Source organism: Arachis hypogaea, chromosome 19 (genome assembly GCF_003086295.3).
Source record: "Arachis hypogaea cultivar Tifrunner chromosome 19, arahy.Tifrunner.gnm2.J5K5, whole genome shotgun sequence".
NCBI lineage: Eukaryota > Viridiplantae > Streptophyta > Magnoliopsida > Fabales > Fabaceae > Arachis > Arachis hypogaea.
Window position 1 is genome coordinate 2,677,372 of NC_092054.1, and position 24,114 is coordinate 2,701,485.

At 31.3% G+C, this 24,114-nt stretch overlaps 2 protein-coding genes across 2 annotated transcripts; both read right to left on the bottom strand.

Annotated features, from left to right (window-relative positions):
• Window positions 1–13,231: 13,231 nt before the first annotated feature.
• On the bottom strand, window positions 13,232–15,422 carry LOC112777127 (uncharacterized). The gene is made up of 7 exons (XM_025821417.2): window positions 15,119–15,422; window positions 14,912–14,986; window positions 14,583–14,824; window positions 14,395–14,477; window positions 14,124–14,235; window positions 13,723–13,797; window positions 13,232–13,644 (listed from the first exon to the last, which is right to left on the bottom strand). Exons 1-7 carry the CDS (start codon window positions 15,153–15,155, stop codon window positions 13,426–13,428), a joined length of 843 nt encoding a protein of 280 aa, XP_025677202.1. The 5' UTR covers window positions 15,156–15,422; the 3' UTR covers window positions 13,232–13,425.
• Window positions 15,423–16,674: 1,252 nt separating this feature from the next.
• LOC112780098 (acyl-protein thioesterase 1) lies at window positions 16,675–22,145 on the bottom strand. Its single transcript, XM_025824437.3, has 7 exons — window positions 22,031–22,145; window positions 20,746–20,866; window positions 20,165–20,201; window positions 19,708–19,777; window positions 19,350–19,472; window positions 18,070–18,415; window positions 16,675–17,040 (listed from the first exon to the last, which is right to left on the bottom strand). The coding sequence occupies exons 1-7, from the start codon at window positions 22,065–22,067 to the stop codon at window positions 16,962–16,964; spliced, it is 813 nt and encodes a 270-aa protein (XP_025680222.1). The 5' UTR covers window positions 22,068–22,145; the 3' UTR covers window positions 16,675–16,961.
• Window positions 22,146–24,114: the final 1,969 nt, after the last annotated feature.

Below are 24,114 nucleotides of genomic sequence, written 5' to 3' on the forward strand. Positions count from 1 at the left end.
TCTTTTACAGATATATTTATTATAATATTGGAAGACCAAACATACTGTGGAAGTTAAAACTCGATCAAATTCTTCCTCTTCCTCTTCATCATAATCAATTTCCATATTCCAATGCACTGTATAATAATTATATTAAAAGAAAGAACACAAGGATTAAAAAAATAGAATAATATATCAAGAAATGAAAGTATTGTAATTTTTATTTGCAATAAAAAAGATCAAATAAAATAAACAAATCCAAGCAAATGAATGTAAATAGCAGACACAACTCATAGTCTATATAAAATGAATGTAAAAAAATCTTAAAAAAGCTTTGTAAATAAACTGTTCTCCTTCTCCTCTTGGACATTCTTTTCGTTCATTAACCACGCAACTTTAACTTCATTATGCTTTAAGGCAACGAACAACTCTCTTTTATCTTTATCCAAGAAGAGTCGAGTTGCAAACATATAAATTTGTCCAAGTGGATCTATATCCGGTATAGCATCAAGTTCTTCTATTGCTTGAGTTATACTAGGTCCCAAAGTATCATTTTTATTGGAGCTCCTACGTTCCACAGCCTCACAAAGTCTATCAATTTGGTGTGACAATTTCTGAGCACCTCCAACTTTTTTTTTTGCTTTCTTGTAAGTATTAGCATTAGTGAAATTTTCCCTTTTTTTTTTAATGTTTATAACACTAGACTCAGGCCCTATATCAGAATCCTCACTATCTTCAAGTTGTGTATCTTTCTCAATTGAAGAAGGAACTATTCCGGAAGATGGAGTCCAAGCATCTTCTCCTGTTGCAGCTGTTCTTTGAAACATCCTATCCAATGTTGCTTCAAAATCTGGATGAATCCCTTCTTTTCTAAATTTTTTAGCCTTTGGAATAACCTACATAAAATATTGATACTTAGTACTAATTATATATATATCAATATGTATGCTACTATGCTTACCAAACTAAACTTAAGAATACTAACCGCTAATTTTTTAGCCCACCACTCTTCACTTGCATCAATTGTCTTTTTAGCAGAATCCCATCCAAGTCCAGTCTCATTCCCTTTCAATTGCTTCCAATTCTTCTAATCTACTTTCAACTGATCCCATTTGTTTCTCAATTGTTTTCTATTATATTCTTTTCTCGTAGCTTTTGTGAATTCAGCTATCAATTGTTTCCAACTTTTGATATCAAAATGTGTGCCCGGTTTGCTACCAGTTTCAATACTTTTCACACACAAAGCACAAAAGATATCTACTAGATTTTTGTTCCATTGTGCAATTTCTTTTCCATCATTTTTTTCTTTAGATGTGATCAAATTCATTGTTGTATCCATCAAAACTTATCATATGATAACAAAAATTATTCCATAAGTTCATACAAAAATTAAAAGATTGAAAACAAAGTAAATCATAAAATTTTAAGTCAGATATACCTAAATACTTGTTATGTGTTACACAATAATAAACTTTATAAAATATTATTATCAATTAATAAGACTAATAAACATACAATATTATTCTATTCTAGCAGGCCAATAATAACACAGGAACCAGATATATTATAAAAACAAAAGAATCATAGAATAATTAATTAACATTACTTGAAAAAAAATCACAAGAAACAATAAACTGATAATATGATTCATGAATCAAATTTTGGAGTTCTAATTGAATTAATTAACACTTTATTTTGATACTAACTCAAATTTTAGAGACTAATAATTAACTTATTACTTGATTTATTCTCTATACTAATATAAATAGATTTATCATTAGTTAATAATAAAATTTGTATGTAATCCAATGTTAGTACTGGGTACGTTCATTATCCACCTATATATATTATTGGCTCACCTTTACAGATCATAAAAAATAGGACACTTATCTCAAATAAACTACTCTTATAATTATATATATATATATATTTACATATGTATATACATGTTGTTATTATAATTTTGACTAATGTTCATGCAAAGAAAACTTTATGATTGATTTTCATAAACCAGATCAACCTCTTCCCGTTTCAAAGAACAGAGAAAAACAAACATAATAGATCTACTGAAAAAATACAAAATTAACGCAAAAAAAAAATAACATAAATAGATAGAAGTTCATACCTAATATGTGATAGAGATGTATTTGTATTGAAATTTGTGAAGATTAGGTTGAAAACTAAAAAATATATGAAGATTGTGTTAGAATTTGTCAAGGTTAGGATGAGAAGTTAGAAATATACGAGAATTTTAATGGCAATATAATAGCGGGAAATATGTGCGGGAAAATAAAAAAAATTTGGTAAGCATAAGCCAGCTTTGAAAAGCTCCCTCCTAGGTGCTTTCAAAAGCACCCCTAACTTTTAAAAACCGTAAGCACAAGCACTTGGGCTTTTTAATTTACCAAACGCAAAATGAAGTGCTTGTCCTTTTAAAAAGCACAAGCACCTCTTGAAAAAACTTTACCAAACCCAGCCTAAATGTTGATCGAATAGTGATTCCTTCTACAATCTTTTATCATTTTCAATAAATCAACATCTATTTCTAATTTCTTCAACTCAACCTTAAGTGACATTTCGAGTACTTTTTAGCAACAACCATTCATTTTTGAATATCCTAATTCTTTATAATATCCCTTTACAAAGAAAACATCTAAAGTATCTCCTTCAATTTCTGAAAATATCCTGTATTGTCTAATTCATAAATTTTTGATCCATTTTCATCATTTTTAAACTTTTTACCATAATAAAAAATAAATGTCATTGGATGATTTTTCATCTACAAATTAAAATTAGCAATAGTAAATCACACAGTGCATTCTATTTTTCATTATTTTTATTTTTGTATACAATTTATTTATGTTTCAACAACAAAACTCCAATCACTACTTTAATCGGAAAAAAAACACTATCTCTCCAAACCCAGACTTTTATATGAACTAAACAAAACAAAAAATTTTATCTATCCACACACATTGCATTCGGCCATATGAAAACAGAGCATCCAATATTTTCAATATACAAAACGTGTAAATCATTGCAAAACCGTAGCAACAACTACCCCCAACACAAAAACCCTAACACGAAATCAATCAACATTCAAAATCAATGGATATCATACCACACATTCATACAAAAAAAAAGGAGAAGGAACTCGCGGAGCAATGGGTTTTTACCTTTTACCCGAAATGGTGCCTACTACCGCAGAAGAGTGGTGGCCTTCAGACCGCGACGAGGAGAAGCGGTCGCACTACGAACAGCGTCGTCAGTCGTTGCTTCCACGGCCGGTCGGAGCAACTTCGTCTTCTCACTCTGTTTTGGGTGATTTTGCATTGGTTTTGGGTGAAAAGAGAAAAAGTGGTAGTGAAAAGGGGAAAGTAGCAAATCAATGGGAGAGTTACTTCAGTAATAGGGTATTTGTGCAAAATGGCGTCATTTTGGTCACTACTGAGTTGTCCGTTAACAGTCCATGTATACTCCCATTGACGAAAACTGGTAGCCCAAAAATGAAAGGACAAACGAGATTGATGTTAAATCTTTCAAAAACTAATTTGATTAAAAAAATTATTCGAAGACCAATTTGACTATTGACCCGTGACATTTGTGTATCCATTTATTTTTTTGGGTGCACATTGTCAATAGTCTTAAGCCTTATTGATTGATCAAGGTCATACTTCCGGCAGAATGAACCACATACCAAAGGAATGAGATTTGACCTTGACTATGCTCAACTTTTATGATTACATGTGTTAGGCAAAAAATTATTATCATCTAGGAAAAAAATAATTTGTTTTTAAGTAAACAAATATAACATAATATTATTATTAACTTATAAAGCTAGATTCAATATATTAGGGGAAGCTTCTAATTCACTAGCAAAGAAGTAGTTTTTATTCAAAAATTGAATTAAGCCTGAATTATAGGACGTACTATATGCATGAGCAGTTATCAACATGGAGCGTCAAAATAGGGTACAGGACAGTCGTCAAGGAAATAAGTGCAGGAACAGTTAAGAGTGCAATTCAAAATTTCCACAAATGGTGTACAAAGAGTAACTGTCAGCTGACATTAGGCTAGTCTATAAATAGAGCTTTAGGAAAACATTGTAATCAGTTCAGTTCTTCTTGGAAAACACTTAGAAACCCAAAAACGCTCTCAGCCCCTTGGCATCACAGAGTAAAATTGGGAATCTTAAGTAATTCCTCTGAACTCAAACACTTGTACTTTGCTTTTTTCCCAGTTTTTATTAATAAAATTCCTCTACTTTTACGTCTTCTTCTCTTTTATGTTCATGTTTCTTCCTTCATCTTCTTTTTAATTTCCTATTTGTTTCAATTACTGCAGTTTACTTTGCCACCGGCACCTTGCATTTATATGTTTATTTGTTACTTTTATTCCTTTTAATTTTATTTGACGTTACAATTGCGACATTGAGATACCCACATTTTTATTTTAAACATTAACAAAAATTTGAGTAAAACAAATTGGCATGCCCAGTGGGACATTGTCAATAGATTGTAATTGTCAAAAGGAAAACCAAGAGTTTTGAATTTGCATGTAGTTGCGCAATGGTAAGTTCGTGCATCCAGAGCCAAGGAAATCAGCGTCAGTTGACATGTCAAATACTTCTGCAGCATCTTCTTCTACTTCCAATGATGAGATTAGAGGAAATGAATCCGAAAATTCTCCTGTAATTCCAAACACAGAACCTACCTTGCTGCCAGTGAGGCATGATGGCGTTGGCCATACCCATATAGGGTTAAATGCAACTCACATAAATACTGTGGGGTGGCCGCCATAAGGCTTGCCACCGGGGTATGTCCCCCCATGGTGACATAAGGATTGCCCATGCCTCTCTACTCAACTTTTCAAAATCCTATTTATCAAAATCCATATGGCATGTCAAATGTACCTGTTTCTGGGGTATCAGGTTCACACATGTCACAACAAAATTTTTTACATGCTATTAATGCAGGAAATAACAGTGCATCTAATTCTACTACATCCACTGTCACTAGGGTAGAAAATTTCAGACTTGTATTTTCTGATATGTCAAGAGCAATGCCTGTTAATCAATCTAGTCAAACTGTCGAATCTTTAGCAAACATTAGGCAACTGATGGGTGAAAGCTACCCTGATATAGTAAACATGTTAACTCATCAAATGGTGACTGTTTTGAATCTTTTCTTAAAAAACACAAATACTAGAATTGAACAGTTAAATAGGCAAGTTAATAGAATTGCTACTGTGGTAAATTTAGAAGAAAATGACAACTATGGTTTAGGATTCAATGATGTCAACTAAAATGATGGAGCAATTCCTAATTATAATGTTCATATGTCTAGATATGGTCAAAATGCTGATAATATGTTGGAAAGACTTGGGCAAAATAATATTGGGGAGCAAGATGTCAATCAAGTGATTGAATAAATTCTAAAAAGATTGGAATTTAGTGTTGGATGTACAAATCAACCTCAGTTTATGTCTCCTTTTCCTAAATTTATCCAACAAACTGAATTACCTAAGGGATGGAAGTTTCCTAAGTCATTAACTACATTTTCTGGGGAAGATGAATAATCGTCAGTAGAGCACATTTCTCGCTATACTGTCGAAATCAATGAAGTGGCATCAAATGAGTATTTAAAGATGAAATTATTTCCCTCCTCATTAACAAGAAATGCCTTTATATGGTTTTCTGATCTAAAGCCAAATTCAATTCACTCTTGGAGGCAATTAGAAAAAGATTTTCATAAACAATTTTTTCGTAGTGAATTAAGAATTAGTTTAAATGATTTATTCTCCATCAAACACAATGTCGGAGAATCGATTGATAAGTATTTGGCTAGATTAAAAAATATGAGAAATAGATGCTGTACTCCAGTTTCAGACTCTGAAATTGTCAAAATTGCCATAAATGGATTAGAATTTGGAGTTAGAAAGAAACTTGTAAATCAATACTATCATGACATGACTCAACTTACTAAATATATTAGACAAATTGAACAGTTAAAAGCTGAGAAGGAAGCAAAGTATAAAGAGATGATAAAAGATAGATTGAATATTCATCAAACATCTCATTAAATAAGCCATATAGAGAATGATCGAAAAGAAATTTCTAAAGTATAAGATAAATGACTTGTCTGCAAATAAGGGTTTAATTTTGATAAACAAAAAAAATATGATAAAAAAAATAATCTCATCTTTTTTGTTTATTATTGGTTTTCATTTTTTTCTCTCTTTCATTCTGATCTTTACTTTTTCTTTTCTCTCTTCTTACTCTGTTTCTCTATCTCTTTTTCTTTTTTATTCATCCTAGTCGTCTTTGACTTCCTTTTTTTTTTTTCATTTTTTTTATCTTTTAAATTTTTATTTCTTTCTTGTCTTTTAGTTCTAACTTTTATTTACCTTGTTATGGTTTTATTTAAAAAAATGCATCAAGTTTAAAATCTTGGACAAAAATAATCTCTTATTGACATTTGGGTATGTACTTCATAAATACAAAAGGCTGATTGACTTAGAAATTCTGTTGAGTCTATTAGCGCTTGGAGTCAAAACTATTAGAATGTTAGTGTGGAGATTTTATAGGATTAGAAATTTTATCAAATTTAATTGACACCTAGAGTTTAATATATGAAAGAAACAACTTCACGAAGTTAAGATTCTGTTACTTCTGAAGTTAGAAAAATTATGTCAATTAAAACAATGAAAGTGTGTGTCAAAAAACTCTTAATTGAAATATTAAAGGTCAAAACAAAGGTCAAATGATACACATTGAATGTGTCGAAATTAGAACAGATATCATTTGACACACTTAAAAATTTCATACAAAAGAATAGACCCCATTGACAGTTCAACTATTAATGTAAAAATTTTATAGACTTAGAAATTCTGTTTAGTCTATTACTAGTAGGCATTTAATCTGTCAAGCGGATGTGTCTAAAATGTTAATTGACTCTCAATATCAAAAATAAGAAAAATGTCAATAAACAACTAAGTTTTCTCACTTTCAATCATTGCATATCTTCAAGTGAGAAATCTTGGGGGCATTTTGTTAGGCAAAAAATTATTATCACCTAGAAAAAAAATAATTTGTTTTAAGTAAATAAATATAAGATAATATTATTATTAACTTATGAAGCCAGATTCAATATATTAGGGGAAGCTTCTAATTCACTAGCAAAGAAGCAGTTTTTATTAAAAATTTGAATTAAGCCTGAATTATAGGACGTGCTATATGCAGGAGCAGTTATCAACATGGAGCGTCAAAATAGGGTACAGGACAGTCGTCAAGGAAACAAGTGCGGGAACAGTTAAGAGTGCAATTCAAAATTTCCACAAGTGGTGTACAAAGAGTAACTGTCAGCTGACATTAGGCTAGTCTATAAATAGAGCTTTAGGAAAACATTGTAATCAATTCAGTTCTTCTTGGAAAACACTTAGAAACCCAAAAACGTTCTCAACCCCTTGGCATCACAGAGTAAAATTGGGAATCTTAAGTAATTCCTCTGAACTCAAACACTTGTACTTTGCTTTTTTCCTAGTTTTTATTAATAAAATTCCTCTACTTTTACGTCTTATTCTCTTTTACGTTTGTAACATAATACAGCTGCATACTTTGTATTGCCCAATAAAATTGAAATGCAGCAAAATAGCAATCTGTTAGAGTTTGTTTTGTATAGTTGGCAGGTTGGTTAGTTTGTTAGATTTAAATTCTACACCACTAGTTAGTTATTTAATTTTTCCTATTTGTACAGCTATATATACTGCATATAGCTTTGAATCTTCAATTCAATTGGATTATTCCAAAATTCCTTTCTTTCTCAATCACAATCTCGTTCTTCTCTCTTCTGTTTTCTCTACTCAAGGCTGCATCACAAGCCTTCTCCTCTTCAAGCTTGCTCTTGCAAGTTATTTAAATTACAAGCTCGATACCATTTTACATGGTATTAGAGCCTCCAAATTCAAAAATGGCAGATCAGTCATCAGATTCGAATGCGATTCATCGAATTTTGCTGCAGATTTTGAGAGATTCACTAGTTTCATGCGTCAATTCTCTCAGTTTCAAACACACATCGGCAGATCCAGCTCATCTTCTGCCATTTCTGATCCGATCAGTCCTTATTTTCTTCATCCAGGTGAAAGTCTTGGAACTTCTCTGATTCCGTCCAGCTAACGCCTCAAAATTATTACCAGTGGTCGCATGACATGTGGAGAGCACTGAGATCGAAGATTAAGGTGAAGTTCCTTGATGGATCGATTCCGAAACCGACCGAAGGCGATCCTACTTTCGAAGCATGGGATAGGTGCAATAATTTTCTTCTCTCTTGGATTAACCTCTCTCTCAGTCCTGAGATCGCTAAAAGCGTGATGTGGATTAGTTCAGCTCCAGATTTATGGAACGATTTGAAGCATCGTTATTCGCATGGAGATGTTTTTCGAGTAGGTGAGTTGAAAGAGGAATTCTATGCGCTCAAACAAGGTGATCTCTCTGTCACCTCTTATTTTACTAAGTTGAAGGCTATTTGGGAAGAATTAGAAAATTTACATGCCATCCCTAATTGTGTTGCTTGTGTGAGTGGTTGTTCTTCTGGATTAAAAATCGTTCGAGATCATGCATCTGAAGAATATGTTGTTAAATTTTTGAGAGGTTTGAATGAACAATATTCCACTGTTAAATCACAAATTATGCTTATGACGCCATTGCTTGAAATCAACACTGTCCTAGTTATGCTAACTCAACAGGAACGTCAGTTGAATTGTGAGTTGTCTGATAGCAAAATTGTGACTAATTCTTTGGAAGCGCAAGCCTCAGCTGGAGGTGGTTCATTCCCAGCAAGAGGCAGAGGCCGTGGGAGAAGTACAGGTAGAGGAGGCACTCAGAAATTCTATGGTCGAGGATACACTTCTAAGATTTGTAGCTACTGTAATCGAATTGGTCATTTAGCAGAAACTTGCTACAAGAAAAATGGTTTTCCTGCTCACTTAAAACAACGAGTAGCTAATCAAATCAGCACTGAAGGGACAGTTGAGAATTCTAGTGCTGAGATCACTGATTCTGGCTCAGATGAAAAGAGTAATGATACAGTACTTGTATTAACTCCAGATCAGAAAGAAACTTTACTGGCCCTCCTCCAACAACCATTCATGCCAGCTTCCCATAGTGTTAACCACATCACTTCTTCAGCCACCCTCACTCAGCCAAAAGGTAGGCATTTCTTGAGTATGTCATCAAATTTTAATAAAACCTCTTGGATACTTGACAGTGGAGCCACTGATCATGCATCTTACATTCAAGAGTCTTTTAAAACTTTCTTTTACATGAAGCCGGTCTTAGTAAATCTACCTGATGGCTCCACCACTACTACAAACATTTGTGGCACTGTACAACTTTCGAACCATTTGACCCTTACTAATGTCTTATTCATACCTCACTTTAAATACAATTTGATTTCAGTTTCTAAACTCACAAAGTCATTGCATTGTGAATTAAAATTCACTGATTCTTCTTGTGAGATATAGGTACTCCCATCATTGAAGATGATTGGGCAAGCTAAAGTCATTGGTGATCTCTATGTGATGAATGCTCAACCCTGGAAGCTAACTACACCAGCAGTTCATACACCCTTAATAAATTTGACAGTGCAACAGAATTTAGGAGCCTTATGGCATGCTAGACTAGGTCATCTACCATATAGCAGAATGTCCATAATGAAAAATACATTTCCATTCATCGAGTGCATCTCATCATCTCATGTTTGTGATTCTTGTCACTTTGCTAGACAAAAGAAATTGTCATTTTCTAATAGTAATACACACTCTGAAAATCCTTTTGACTTAATACACATAGATATTTGGGGGCCACTCTCAATTCTATCAACTTCTGGCCATAAATATTTTCTTACTATTGTAGAAAATAAAACAAGGTTCACTTGGATTTATTGCATGAAATTGAAATCAGAAACTGCGAGGTTGGTGCAAATTTTGTTCAACTGGTGCAAACCCAATTTCATAAAACTGTGAAACAAATTAGAACAGATAATGGAATGGAGTTTAAAATGAATTCTTTCTACAACTCAAAAGGAATATTGCATCAAACATCTTGTGTTGAGACTCCTCAACAAAATGGAATTGTTGAGAGGAAGCATCAACACATATTGAATGTTGCAAGAGCACTTTTGTTTCATTCTCATGTTCCAAAATGTTTTTGGCACTATGCAGTGCAACATTCGGTACATTTAATTAATAGACTGCCAAGCACTTACTTACAACATAAAACTCCTTATGAAGCTCTTTTCAACGCTAAACCAGATTTAACTTCTCTCAAGGTGTTTGGTTGTCTAGTTTTTGCCACTACTTTAAGTGCTGGTAGAAGAAAATTATATCCAAGAGCTCGAAAATATATTTTTCTCGGGTATCAATCAGGGACAAAAGGATCCATTCTGTTTGACTTGAAAACAAAAGAACTTTTCATATCAAGGAATACTGAATTTTATGAGCACCATTTTCCTTTTAAACAAGTGACAAGCGATCTCCCTTCCATGCATCAACATTCATTGGACTTGTCAAATTCTGACCCTTTTGTATTTTACTATGATAATTTCACATATAATACAGCTGCATCTCATCATGACACACCAGCACCTCCCACTATGAGCATTGCATCAGATTCATCTATAAGTTCTGCATCGCCAGTGGCATCTTCTCATGACATAATTACTTCTGCATCATCCTTAGCATTGGAACCAGCATCAGCACAAGCATCATTAGACCATACATCCACTAACATTGAACCTCCACTTGCTGTACCAATTTTTAGAAGGTCTGAACGAGAAAGAAAACAACCGTCTTATCTTAAAGATTTCCATTGTTTCCACATTTCATCACATAGAGATCCAATGAATACGCTCCAATTACCTTCAACTTGTAAGTATCCTCTTTCTCATCATTTGTCATATGCATTATTCTCTCCCAAGCACCAAGCCTTTACTTTCTCTCTCATAAATAACCCGGATCCCAAATACTATTCTGAGGCTGTCTTGCATGATTGTTGGCGGAAGGCTATTGAGGCAGAACTCACTGCTCTGGAGCAAAACAAGACCTGGATCATCACTCCTCTTCCTCCTGGGAAGAATGCAGTTGGTTGTAAATGGATCTTTCGTACCAAATTCAATCCGGATGGCACCATTGAGAGACACAAAGCGCGGCTTGTTGCCCAAGGCTTCACTCAAATTCCCGGAGTTGACTACATTGACACCTTTAGTCCCGTTGTGAAGATGAGCACTGTGAGGGTTCTCCTTGCAATTGCCACAGCGAAGAACTGGCACCTTCATCAGCTTGATGTGAATACGGCTTTTCTTCATGGCGACCTTCATGAAGATGTTTACATGAAGCTCCCAAAGGGACTGCAGTGTTCGAATCCCAAGTTAGTTTGCAAATTGACGAAGTCTTTGTACGGCTTGAAGCAGGCTAGTCGCCAGTGGAACATCAAACTCTCTACTACTCTTGCTGACTTGGGGTTCACTCAATCTGAAAATGATCATTCATTGTTTACTAAATCCACCGGTACAAGATTTACTGCCATCCTTGTTTATGTGGATGATCTAGTACTGGCAGGGAATGATCTGGATGAAATTCGGGCTGTTAAGATTTTCTTAGATGATAAATTCAAGATTAAGGATCTTGGCATCCTCAAGTTCTTTATTGGTATGGAGGTAGCGCGCAACAAAACCGGTATTGCTCTATATCAAAGGAAGTATGCATTAGACTTAATCACGGATTGTGGCTTACTTGGTGCCAAGCCAGCTTCTACGCCTATGGAGTACATTACCTTCCTGTCTAAGGATTCAGGTTCTCCTCTTCCTGATGCAACCATGTATCGCAGATTGGTGGGCAGACTTCTATATCTTACAAATACAAGACCTGACCTTAGCTATTTAGTTGGGTGCTTATCTCAGTTCATGGATTCACCCACTGATACTCACTTGACGGCAGCCTATCAAATCCTTCGATATCTTAAACAATCCCCTGCAACAGGCCTATTTTTCTCAAGCAACAATTCCTTTACACTGTCTGGTTACACAGATTCTGATTGGGGTGCTTGCAAAGACACTAGAAAATCTATTAGTGGCTATTGCTTCTTTCTTGGCAACACTCTCATTTCTTGGAAAAGTAAAAAGCAAGCCACAGTTTCAAGGTCCTCCTCAGAAGCTGAATATCGTGCCCTTGCTAATGGCACTTGTGAGCTTATTTGGTTACTCAAGCTTTTAAAGGAATTTGACATTCACCCTCCTCTTCCGGTTGATATTTTTTGTGACAATAATTCGGTTATCTACATTGCATCAAATCCTGTGTTCCATGAGAGAACCAAGCATGTTGAGGTAGATTGTCATGTGGTTCGAAACAAGTTTAAAGAAGGAATTTCTAATCTCAGGCACATTGTCTCTAGCGATCAATCTGCAGATCTTTTCACTAAACCCCTTGCTCCCAAACCATTTTCTCACTTGCTTTCCAAGTTGGGCTTACTTGATTTGCACAACCCAAGTAATACCAGCTTGCGGGGGGCTGTGACATAATACAGCTGCATACTTTGTATTGCCCAATAAAATTGAAATGCAGCAAAATAGCAATCTGTTAGAGTTTGTTTTGTATAGCTGTAGAATTTGTTTTGTATAGTTGACAGGTTGGTTAGTTTGTTAGATTTAAATTCTACACCACTAGTTAGTTATTTAATTTTTTCTATTTGTACAGCTATATATACTGCATATAGCTTTGACTCTTCAATTCAATTGGATTATTCCAAAATTCCTTTCTTTCTCAATCACAATCTCGTTCTTCTCTCTTCTGTTTTCTCTACTCAAGGCTGCATCACAAGCCTTCTCCTCTTCAAACTTGCTCTTGCAAGTTATTTAAATTACAAGCTCGATACCATTTTACAACGTTCATATTTCTTCCTTCATCTTCTTTTTAATTTCCTATTTGTTTCAATTTCTGCAGTTTACTTTGCCACCGGTACCTTACATTTATATGTTTATTTGTTACTTTTATTCCTTTTAATTTTATTTGACGTTACAATTGCGATATTGAGATACCCACATTTTTATTTTAAACATTAACAAAAATTTGAGTAAAACAACATGAAAATATGTAATTTTCCTGAGGCCTATTACAAACTACAGAGATCGAACTCCTTATTCCTCGTGAGTTGCCTCATGAAACGCGTGTTCCACAAAAGCGCAAAGGAAAACCAAAAATATGGTAAACAAAAACTCAAAATTGGTATTCATTCAATTAGTGAAAAGATCAAACATTTCAAATACTTGATTAACTGAGCCAATAAACAAGTCTCTTGAAATCTTCAAAATTGTGATGGTATGTTCCAAGATACAACAATGAAATACATCAATTTATGCTATATCTAAAATTATTATATGCACATCATGATCATGATCACTCTCCCATCATTGTATCATAAATATCTTCAAAGTCACTATCACCATCAAGTGCTTCTTCATCTGATTGGTCTCCTCCATGTTTGTTGTCTTGGTCAGTTTCCATTGCATCCCTTTCATCTGATTCTTCTTCTTCTTCTTCTTCTTCACTATCGTCATTGTCTTCAAAGATAACAGGCACTGCTGCTTCATCTTCTTCTTCCGCGGCATTGATAACCTGTTCAAAGCAAAAACCATGGATAAGGTCAATGCTGATCACCTGCTAATTACATGTCGAAAACAGAAAGCAGCTTACTCCCGAGTAAAGAATGTCCAAGCAACTCAAAAGCTGAATAGTCGATTTGAAAGTGGAGACTCTTGATTCAATCAGCTGCACAATCAACGTATCCAATCAAAAATAAAATATAATAATCACACAATGTTTTATTGACGAATTTATGGCTTAACCAAAGGGTAATTTTAGAAGCAGCTAACAAAAGGCGTTAAATTGCATGTTTTAAGAAGGTTTGGGTGTAAAATGCAAATGAAACAAAGTTCAAGAGGGTTGATTATATTTTTCACATTAAAACAAAATTCTTTTCTCAAGCACAGCAGGAAGACATGAAATACAAAAGAATAATTACTTAGAAGTCAAGGAAGCCGAAGTTCTTCACTAATATAATCATCAAATTGATTGTACATAAGTACAAAACAAACCTGATATAAAGAATTCAAAGCTCGTAATGAAGATTCTTGGGACATTATTCCACTGGCATGCTGCACAAGTAGACACTTTAGCCATGGAAGAGCACATACCAAAATTGCACCCCTAAAGAAAGAGGGAGAAACTTCATTATATAGTTAATCAGGAATTTGTGCAAAAAATATATCAGCTCTAAACTTATTTGAAGCTAAGTTGTATACTCAAAAGGAGCATTGCCATGCTTATCATAGACAATATAAACCATTTACTTTTAGGATGTGTTACCTAGTTTCAATAATGGAAATGAGAGAATGCAGAAGCTTTAGGACATTGGATGGGTTCAACTGTGCAATTGACTTTCTAATAACCTGCAAAAGGAGTTCAATCATCCATAAGAGATATATCATAGCATGAGCACAATTCAATGTTAAGATTAAAACTTAAAAGAGTAAGCAATAGAAGAAAATTTGAACCTTGTCATCTTGCGTATACAAGCAATCCAGCAGAAGGGTGCGATCGTCGGCATTTAATGCTTGCTTAAGCAAAACATGAACAGAGTCTGCACTTGGAGGTTTTGCAGGATCATAAGATTCTTGAACTTTATCTTCTTTGGATTTGTTCTCATCCACTAAGGTGAGAGTAGCAAGTTTCTCTCCCATTGTTGGCTCATTCAAGTCATCATCAACTAAGACTCCATCCGCTGCTTCGTTTTGATCTGTATTCGATTCGATTCAATATCAGTTAAGCAAAATATTTGCTTCAACAATTAAGCAAACCTTACAAAGGAATGAAGTAACCTTACCGCAATCGACCTTTCCTGTAGAAGACGGAAGATCTGGATCTGATTTTGCTCGTCTTTTCTTTCTCTTCTTGCTTTCTACTTGTAAATGACAAACAAATTAACACATAACAAATTGGAGCATTTTGCTTCGAAGTTGAAGTTCATAAGTGTGTTTAAGAAACTATATCTCTAACAGAAAGAAGTGAAAACAGAGAGATTATTACGAACCTTGTGTGTTAGAGCCATGAATCACGGTGGCACTCATCTGTTGAAATCTAGACGCAACAATCGACGAACAAATTCTCCAGAATGGATTATTGCGAGACTAAGAACGAACCTGCGAACTGCGAGATGGTGACGGCGACGGTGCGACGCCGAGAGGAAGGGTTAGAAGGGAGATTGAATTGTCGCCTGAGTGAGTAGCTTCTGCTCTCGTCACTTCTCGCTTCTGTCTCTCTCTTCTCTTTGGGGATTGGGAATTAGGGTTTTTGTTTTGGGAATCAGGGTTTTGTTATTTGTTTTGAGTTGGGCTGGGTTGGGCTGTGCTTTATGTTTATGTTTTTAAGGTTTTACACAAGACCAAACAAACTATAAATAAAAAAAAATAATCATGCTAGATGTATATAAAATTAGCACCAAAATCAGCTATTAAAATGAAGTTGATAGCTAAGTACAGTTAAATAATTTAACTAAATTTTATCAAACGGTTCTTACCTATCAATTTCACATAAAATTGACTACACCTGAGTTTTTACCAAATATAAAATATACATTAAAAATAAGTTAAACTACATATTTATTTATACACAAATACATGATAACTGATTTTAATATACAAATAATATTTTTAATTAAAAAAATAATATAAAACACTATACAAGTTCTTTTTCGCAAGTTTATGTACTAGTCATTCTATAAACATTTCATGATGAGTAAAAATCTTTAAAAGTAAAATTATAAAAAAATAAATTTATTTAGAATGAAAGTAATGTGATTAAGTGTAATTTACTTAGATGTGATTAAAAATATTTGAATAACTATGTACAGTAAAAAATTGATATTATTGAAAGATAAAATTAAAATTTATTTCTATGTATGTATCATTTTTGTACTTAATGTTTTCATCAAAATCGTCTCAATTTTGTCTCGCCGTCAATTCTGTTAACGGATCCTTAACGGCAGGATAACATTAAGCCAATTTTGAAACGTTAGGGCTTAAATAGGACGATTTAAATATTAGGAACAATTTTAGAACTTATCCCAAATATTGAAGACAAAACGATACTTTAATTTATTCTTATTTTTTGTGAATAAATGAGTTAGTTTGACGAATTCAATTCATTTTGAGGATCATAATGGGTTTGAAATTAAGTAAATTTTTTCTTACAGTGTATAAAATGACAAATAAACTGAGTTTATTTATGATTTATGACTTCAAAGTTTTACTATGTGACATCTTTGTTATATATTGGATATAATTATTTGTAAATTTAATTTGGTATTTACTTTAGATATTTCTCAAATTTAAAAGTGAAGAAGTGGATAAATGAAAAATAAGTAAGATTTACAGTTAATTTAAACGATTTTTTAGAGGTATATATATGGGAAAGTGTTTTGCTGCCAACGTTCAAACATAAGAAGAAAAAAAATTCAAAATTATTAAAATACAATAACATAAAAAATCAATTAAAAATATATAAAATTTAAACTCAACAAAAATTCATTTTTAGTGGATTTTATATATTATGCGCATGGTAAATCATGCAAATTGAAGTATACTTAAACATACAATTTTATAACCATAATTGTGCATAAAGATTTAAAAAAGAAAAGGGGAAAAAAAAGAAGAGGATTATATATATTACATATACATACTTGTTTGCAAATTAAAGCTAGTTTCCCTTGTAATGTTAAATAGTACAATACATAATAGAGTGCAACTATCACCAACCGTTAATTAATAATTAGTATTGTTAATAACATAGGCGAAAATCAGACAAGTGTCTAGTTCCCTCATTGTTTCAACGCAACAACCAACATCAGTATTTAATTTCTTGCAATTTTATTTAATTTATCCCTCAAGGCCAAGGTTTGATTTGAGCCAATTGGCGACATCATCCATCTCTGTAGGAATTGTGTAATGACCAATCCTGCATTGCATGCACGATAATTAATTAATTAATTAATAAGTAATGATATCATACAGGCAAAGTCTATAATAAAGTGAAAATTTACCTTCAGATGTTTTTGTGTAAAATTGATAATAAAAAAATATTAGATGTTAATTTAGTCAAAAATATTAAATTATCAACTTTATATGAATACAACTGTACATAAATCTTTATTTTCTAATAATTATCATTATGTTGATTATAGTTATTATACAACTTCAATAATATTTAAAAAATATTATTAAAATTAGTATCATATTTTTTTATATTTATGTAATAATTTTTAATTTTATTAATATTTTTAAATAGAATAATTACCAGAAACAATCTTTAAAGTTTTTAATAGGAGTCTTCTCAAATTACAAAATACACAATAATTTTTAACGTTTTTTATATTAGACGATACAACTCCTCTTCAATTTAATTAATCTAAATAACTGTTTTAGAATTTTAAAAAATTTTCAGAGACTGTTTTGAGATTTTTTTTAACTCTTCGGATTAAATTAAAAAGGGACTGTATTATCTAACAGAGATAAACATTAAAAACTGTTTTGTATATTTTAAAATTTAAAAAACTAAAAATATTTAATTTTAAAATTTAAAAGACTAATTTAAATAATTAATATTCTTTTAAATATTGTTAAAGTTATATAACTATACACCATATATATGTTTGTGTGTAAATGCTACAATGACTATTATTAAAGTTAGAGTCCTGCTAGAGAGACAATAGACTATTATTAAAAGTTTAAACTGAGTTGATAGAAAAAGGTAACACTAATGGTTATATCTATAATACTCTCTAGACCTTCATTGTGCACATTGTACAGATATTCCATTAGCTTCTCATACTTTCCCTTATCCGTAACCTCTTAATTGAGTATGGAAAGATTATGCCATTTGAGCTATAACTCATTAATTTATAACTACTATAACAATTTTAATAATAAGCATCTTATTATTAGTATACAGAAAAAAGATGCATAGATAGTTAGATTAGATACATACCCATCATAAGATTTAAAAGTGATGCATCGAAAACCAGCAGAATATAAGGAGTGAGCAGATTGGTGTCCGTATTTATAGAGCACAACATCGTCAGCAATTCCATGTGCAAGGAAAATAGGTAATGAAGCAGCTCGAGTCTTAGCATGTATGGTGTTAACGTTGTTGTTGTTCCTTAAAAGGGTCCTACAAGTGGGTCCCCCAGGAAGCCATGAACTAAGAGCAAGAACAGAAGTGAGGTTGGAGAGAGGGTAAGGCATTCCATTTGAGAAGCTTCCCATTGCATAGCATGTTGCTGAATATGCTGCTACTGCTCCTCCCATGCTGAACCCTCCTATTCCAACTTTCACTGCCATACAATATATAACATCATTCAAAATAATGTTACAAAATTATTACTTTTTTTAAAAAATTTAAGTGGATAGACAGAGTATATATATATATATATTTTTTTTTGTTGCCAATGGTATCTCCTAATCCGATAGGTCAAAAATTAATCTGTTGCGGATCTGAACTCCATTTAAGAGTCTGCTATTGACCAATAAATTACTGCATGCACAAAATAGGATTCGAACCCCAACACTTACTTAAGCAGATGAGTGAGCTGACCACAATTGGTTAGAAACAAATTATCTAATATGTCTTGGTCTTTCACAAGAGCTTTGTTATAGATTTGACTAACAAATTCCGTCTCTTTTTGAGTTTACGTAAAATTTTGCATAAATATTTTTTTAATGTCAAAGTTTTTTGTTGTCAATAAGAATTAATCATCACATTCTATATCTTTTTATATTATAGAATTTCAGATACTATGTTATAAAATTTCACTATTTATCCTAGTAAAATTTAAATTGATAAAAAATATATATAAATAGTTATATTTTTAACAAATTAATTATACGTGCATAAGTCTATTTTGTATTATGTTAAACTTTTTTATTTATTTAGAAAATTGGTTTAATTAACAACATATCAGCATCGAACTCACTCTATATAAATTTTTGAGTTGTAAAATTTTGATATTATATTATACAATTATTTATTTTAACTATTAAATAAATAAAAAAATTTTGAGTAGTAGAGACAATAAATAACTAGCTTAAAACAGTTTAAAATGATCTTATTTTATACTTTTTAATCATCGCTTGAATAGTTTGATAATACTAAATATAATAAGTACTTAATTATAGATGTTAAATTAATAAAATAAGTTTAAATGATTATCTTTTTAAAATTATATCTAATTATTATATATGTATTAAAAAGAAGAAGTAGCAGCACACCATGAGTTGGCTCAGTAGACAACAAGTTGGCAATGTGAGAAGCTGAGGCATCTAAACCCTCCCAATCATCATTTCCACCATTTTCTGAAGAGGAGGAGGAGGATACTTCTCTCATGTCAAACCCTGCATCCCAATCACTCATTAATAATAATAATAATAATAATAATAATAATAATAATAATAATAATATTTTAATTATAATGAATTACTTTTTATATGTATATAAATATAATGAGAGATATAATAATGTCAATAAACTATAATTTAAATGGTATAATTTTTTTATTTTTATCTAAAAATTTTAAGTTCGAATATTAGTCATAATTTAAAAAAGAAAAATAGAGATATAATAACATACATGAAGTGCAAGTAAAACCGCCAAGTGTCTTTACTGGACGGATTGGAGCAGTTGGGCAAATCCATTTTATCTGCGAAACCAAGCACCATATTTTATTTAAGAGGAAGTATAAGGAGTCAATGGAATATTTGTACAATGTGTACAATGGAAGTTTAAGAATGTTCGATTTAGTATTAGAGATATAACCATTAGTGTTATCTTTTCCTATCAGCTTAAGTTTTTGGGATGAGTGGTTTCATGACATGGTATCAGAATTTTAGATGAGATGTTTATTATCCTCGGTACCTAAATGGTTATTCTGAATAATATGGGTGATGTTCATTTTATTCATATTGGAGTTAAAGATTTAGTCCATTGTACACATTGTACATTTAGACCATTGGCAACCTAGCAGTAATCTTTATTTAATAATTTATATACTTAACAAAGATTTATCAAAATGAGAAATTCTTCTTACATTTGGAAGACGGAGGGATTCCAGGAGCTGAGATGAGCTGCCACAAAAAAAAAAAAATTATGTTGTGTATGTTCTAATTAAGAATAATAACATAGAATAATGTTCAAGTTGTTATTAATTCATATGTAAATATCAAGCTGTTCATTTATTTTGGTAAAGAAATTAAAAAAATAAATAATTTAGTAGTAACATGGTCCCCCCCCTTCCAAATGCAAGAATCTTGTATATACTCTTTTCAAATCAATCTTCCATCAATTAAAAATAAGAACCCTCAAAATTTTACCATCAAGTACATGAAAACACACTAATTTGTATATACCAAAGAAGCAAAAACAAATAAGAGTAACTTTATAAATTCTATAATTAAGAGAATACTAAATTTCTCAGAAAATTAATATTATTTAAACATCCAAAAGTTAATGTTAGTTTATAGAACAACTTTATCAAGATTAATAATAGAAAAAGACAGATATTATAATTAAAACTGAAATTTAAAAATAATAGAATAATAATTCTATATATCAACACCAAATAGGACATTTTAATGTTGAAAAAATGTATTTTCCCTAAGTTATTCATACCTCAACCCATTGTCACCAAGACCATGGAGCCAAACTATAGTAGCTTGGTGTTTCCCTTTTGGCCTCACTACATGTGTCTTTCCAAACTCAAAAGTTCTTCTGCTAGTAGGTGTTTTACTACCTGCCAAAAAAAAAAAAAATCAAATACAAGTTCTACTATATATTATTAAACTACAAAGAAAAATTGCTAGAAACAATTTGTTTTGCCTTTAAAAGCAATAAAAAATCATTCCTAATATATTTATCGATAATTAAATATTAATCTTTTGTTTTTTTGTTGCTAAAAAATTTTAATCACAATTATAAAATTTGTCCATAATTTTTTTTAATGGCCACAAAAACCGTATAACCAATTGCTATAATAATAATGAGTTATACTACATGTACACTAAAATCAACCACCAAAATCAATCACCTGTATAAAATACATGTTAGAATACAAATACATATTGAAAATAAATTAAACCACTCATGTATTCTAAAAATAATTTTTGTTTTAGTAATACCTTGTAAATTTCAAATAAATCAGTAATAGCAACAATATTTCTAAATGGTCCAACAGCCAAGCTTTAAGGAGTAAATTGCATGAACTATATAATACTATAGTTCAAACCTAAGAGAAAGCAATTGTCAATTAAAAGGTTCTTTTAGTTGCTATTATATATAGAGACAGATATGCGCCACAAAAAGAAATGAAAAGAAGAATTACAATGTATGTATACTATCCTCTTTTTTTTTTAGTAAAGGACAAATAGGTCCTTAATCTTTTTTTCTTGTGAATATTTTCATCTTCAAGAAACAGAAAATACATTCATGTTCCTAACCCCTATAAAACGTGGACATATTAACCCTTCCATTGAATTCAGGCCGTTGGACCCGTCGGAAAACTCTGACCTGACAAACGTGGAACTAACCTGAGTTTGCGCTCCACGTTTGCCAAGTTAGAGTTTTTCGACGGGTCCAACAGCCTGAATTCAACGAAAGAATTAATATGTCCACGTTTTACAGGAGTCAAGGACATGAATGTATTTTCCGTTCTTTAAGGACGAAAATGTTCGCGAGAAAAAAGGTTAGGAACCTATTTATCCTTTACTTATTAAGTCGGCTCATTTTCTTTTATGAATATTGTGATATATGAGGAGGAGGAGAAAAGGTTATGGCAAAAGTGAAAACATTAATAATGAGTTTATCTAAACATACAACTAGGAAATCCAAAATTCAACCAAGAATAATAAATCAAACGCAATTAATTATTTAATTAAGGGTTGCAAATTAAAGAACTAACCAGACCCCAGAGGAGGAGAGTGTTGTGCATAGCTCATCTTTTTAGTGTTTTATTATTTCAAACTATTGAAGTGAGTGTATAGGGTTTAGGAAGAGTTTCTTGTGTTGCAATGAATGAAAAATTCATAAGGGGGTGGTGCCTAATTTATACAAGATGGAAAAAGTGTAGTATGGAATCAAATTTTGAAGTGAGTGATTTGAGTGAGTGAGCTTGCACCTATGTTATGTTACGTGTTGTGTGCACATTACACGACACGGTTATTAAGTGATGTGCCTAGAAGAGTCTATAAATGCTTTTTGTATATTATTATTATATAATTTTTTTGTATTATTACATTTGCACTTTTTATTTTTATTATTGAGATTGTGGTGGTGTTTTTAAATAATGTAGAGAGTTGGTTTTTTTTTTTTTTGTGGAAGGTCACAAATCTGAGGAACAGTTTTGTGGATTTTAATTTTTTTTTCTTTTGATACCACAAATCTGACCTTAAAATTTTTTTTAAAAAAAAATACAAATTTGAGGGTCAGATTTGAGTTTTTTTATTTTAATTTTTTTGAATACACAAATCTGATCCTCAGATTTGTAACACTATAAAATCTGACCCTCAGATTTTAATACTTCTCCAAATTTGAGGTCAGATTTGTTTACTTAAAATTAAAAAAAAAAATTAATTCATATTAAGAAAAAACACACCAATTATTCATAATGATGAATTACACAAAACCTTTTTCTATATCAAAAAAAAAATTAGCCTTAAATTTGATGTATTTCCATTTTAATTTCCTAATTATTAGTATTTATGTAAATATTTAAATTTGTAGATAGTATTCAAATATCACATAGAATCCATGAAAAGATGGGTAATGCATTGTGTGTAGAGAGACTATAAAAAGCAAGAGAGCTTTTATGGGCAGAAAGAATCAGAGGCACATACAGAGAGAGAATCTATGCTTTGTGGGCAATGGCCATAATAATAATAATAATATAGAACTATAGTGTGAGCAATATTTTAAATTAGTTCTAGTAATTTTTATTTGAAATTTGTTTCAATAGAAAATTTGATGTGTTAGTTTAAAATATTAGATAAATTAGTTCATAAGAAAATAAAAATATAAATTAATATATTTTAAAAAGCAACAAATTAATTCATAATTATTAAAAAATAAAAAAGTTAATAAATTACATTGTATGAATTAAAAAAATAATTTATTCTTATACTTTACTAAAAATAATATTTTTAATATCTAAAATATCATAAATCAATTTATTAAATTTTTTGTTAAAAGTTAATTTATTCAAAACAAAAATATAGTTATTATATAAATACCCAATTTCAAATATTGCACTAAGACTATATCTACTCACCAAAACCAAACCTACTCAAGAATATTATTGCTGAAAACAAGAAGAAAAAAAAATAACCATCTATCATGCATGTTTGTATGGTATCAAATCATGATTATTTTTGTCCTAATTGTTCCTTTCTTTTCCCCCTTATCATCAGTTCCTGCTTGATTGATGGATACCAATTATACTAATTTCTAAACTTTTATTTTCAATTCCTTGATATTAGAAAGAAATGAAAGAAGAAGTGTACTAATTAACTACTAAAATCAATGGAAGTAATATGCTATCATACTTTTTTATTGTTTGTTGTCGTCGTAGCTAGTTGATTTCGATTTGACATTAGAATTAACCCTATAAACTATTCTTACCGATTATGATACACTCTTTTAATAAATTAAATACTATATGTTTTATATTGTTGATCATTTTTTTCATATAATATTCTAGAGTAGGGGTATAAGTTACAGAACTGAACCGAAATTTATCGCAAAATCGAGCCAAAATTTACAACAACTGAATAGAAACTGAAAAATTGGTTTTTTGGTTTTTTTCGAATTAAACCGATCAGTTCGATTTGGTTTTCGGTTGGCTCAGCAGAAATCGAACCGAACCGAAGAAGTGGCTTACTAATGCATTAAAATAAAAATTTTAAACTTAACAAATGTATTTGTTTTATGTTTAGTTGTTGGAATGAGTTGAAATTGTGTTGAATTTGAATGTAATATAATATTATTTCA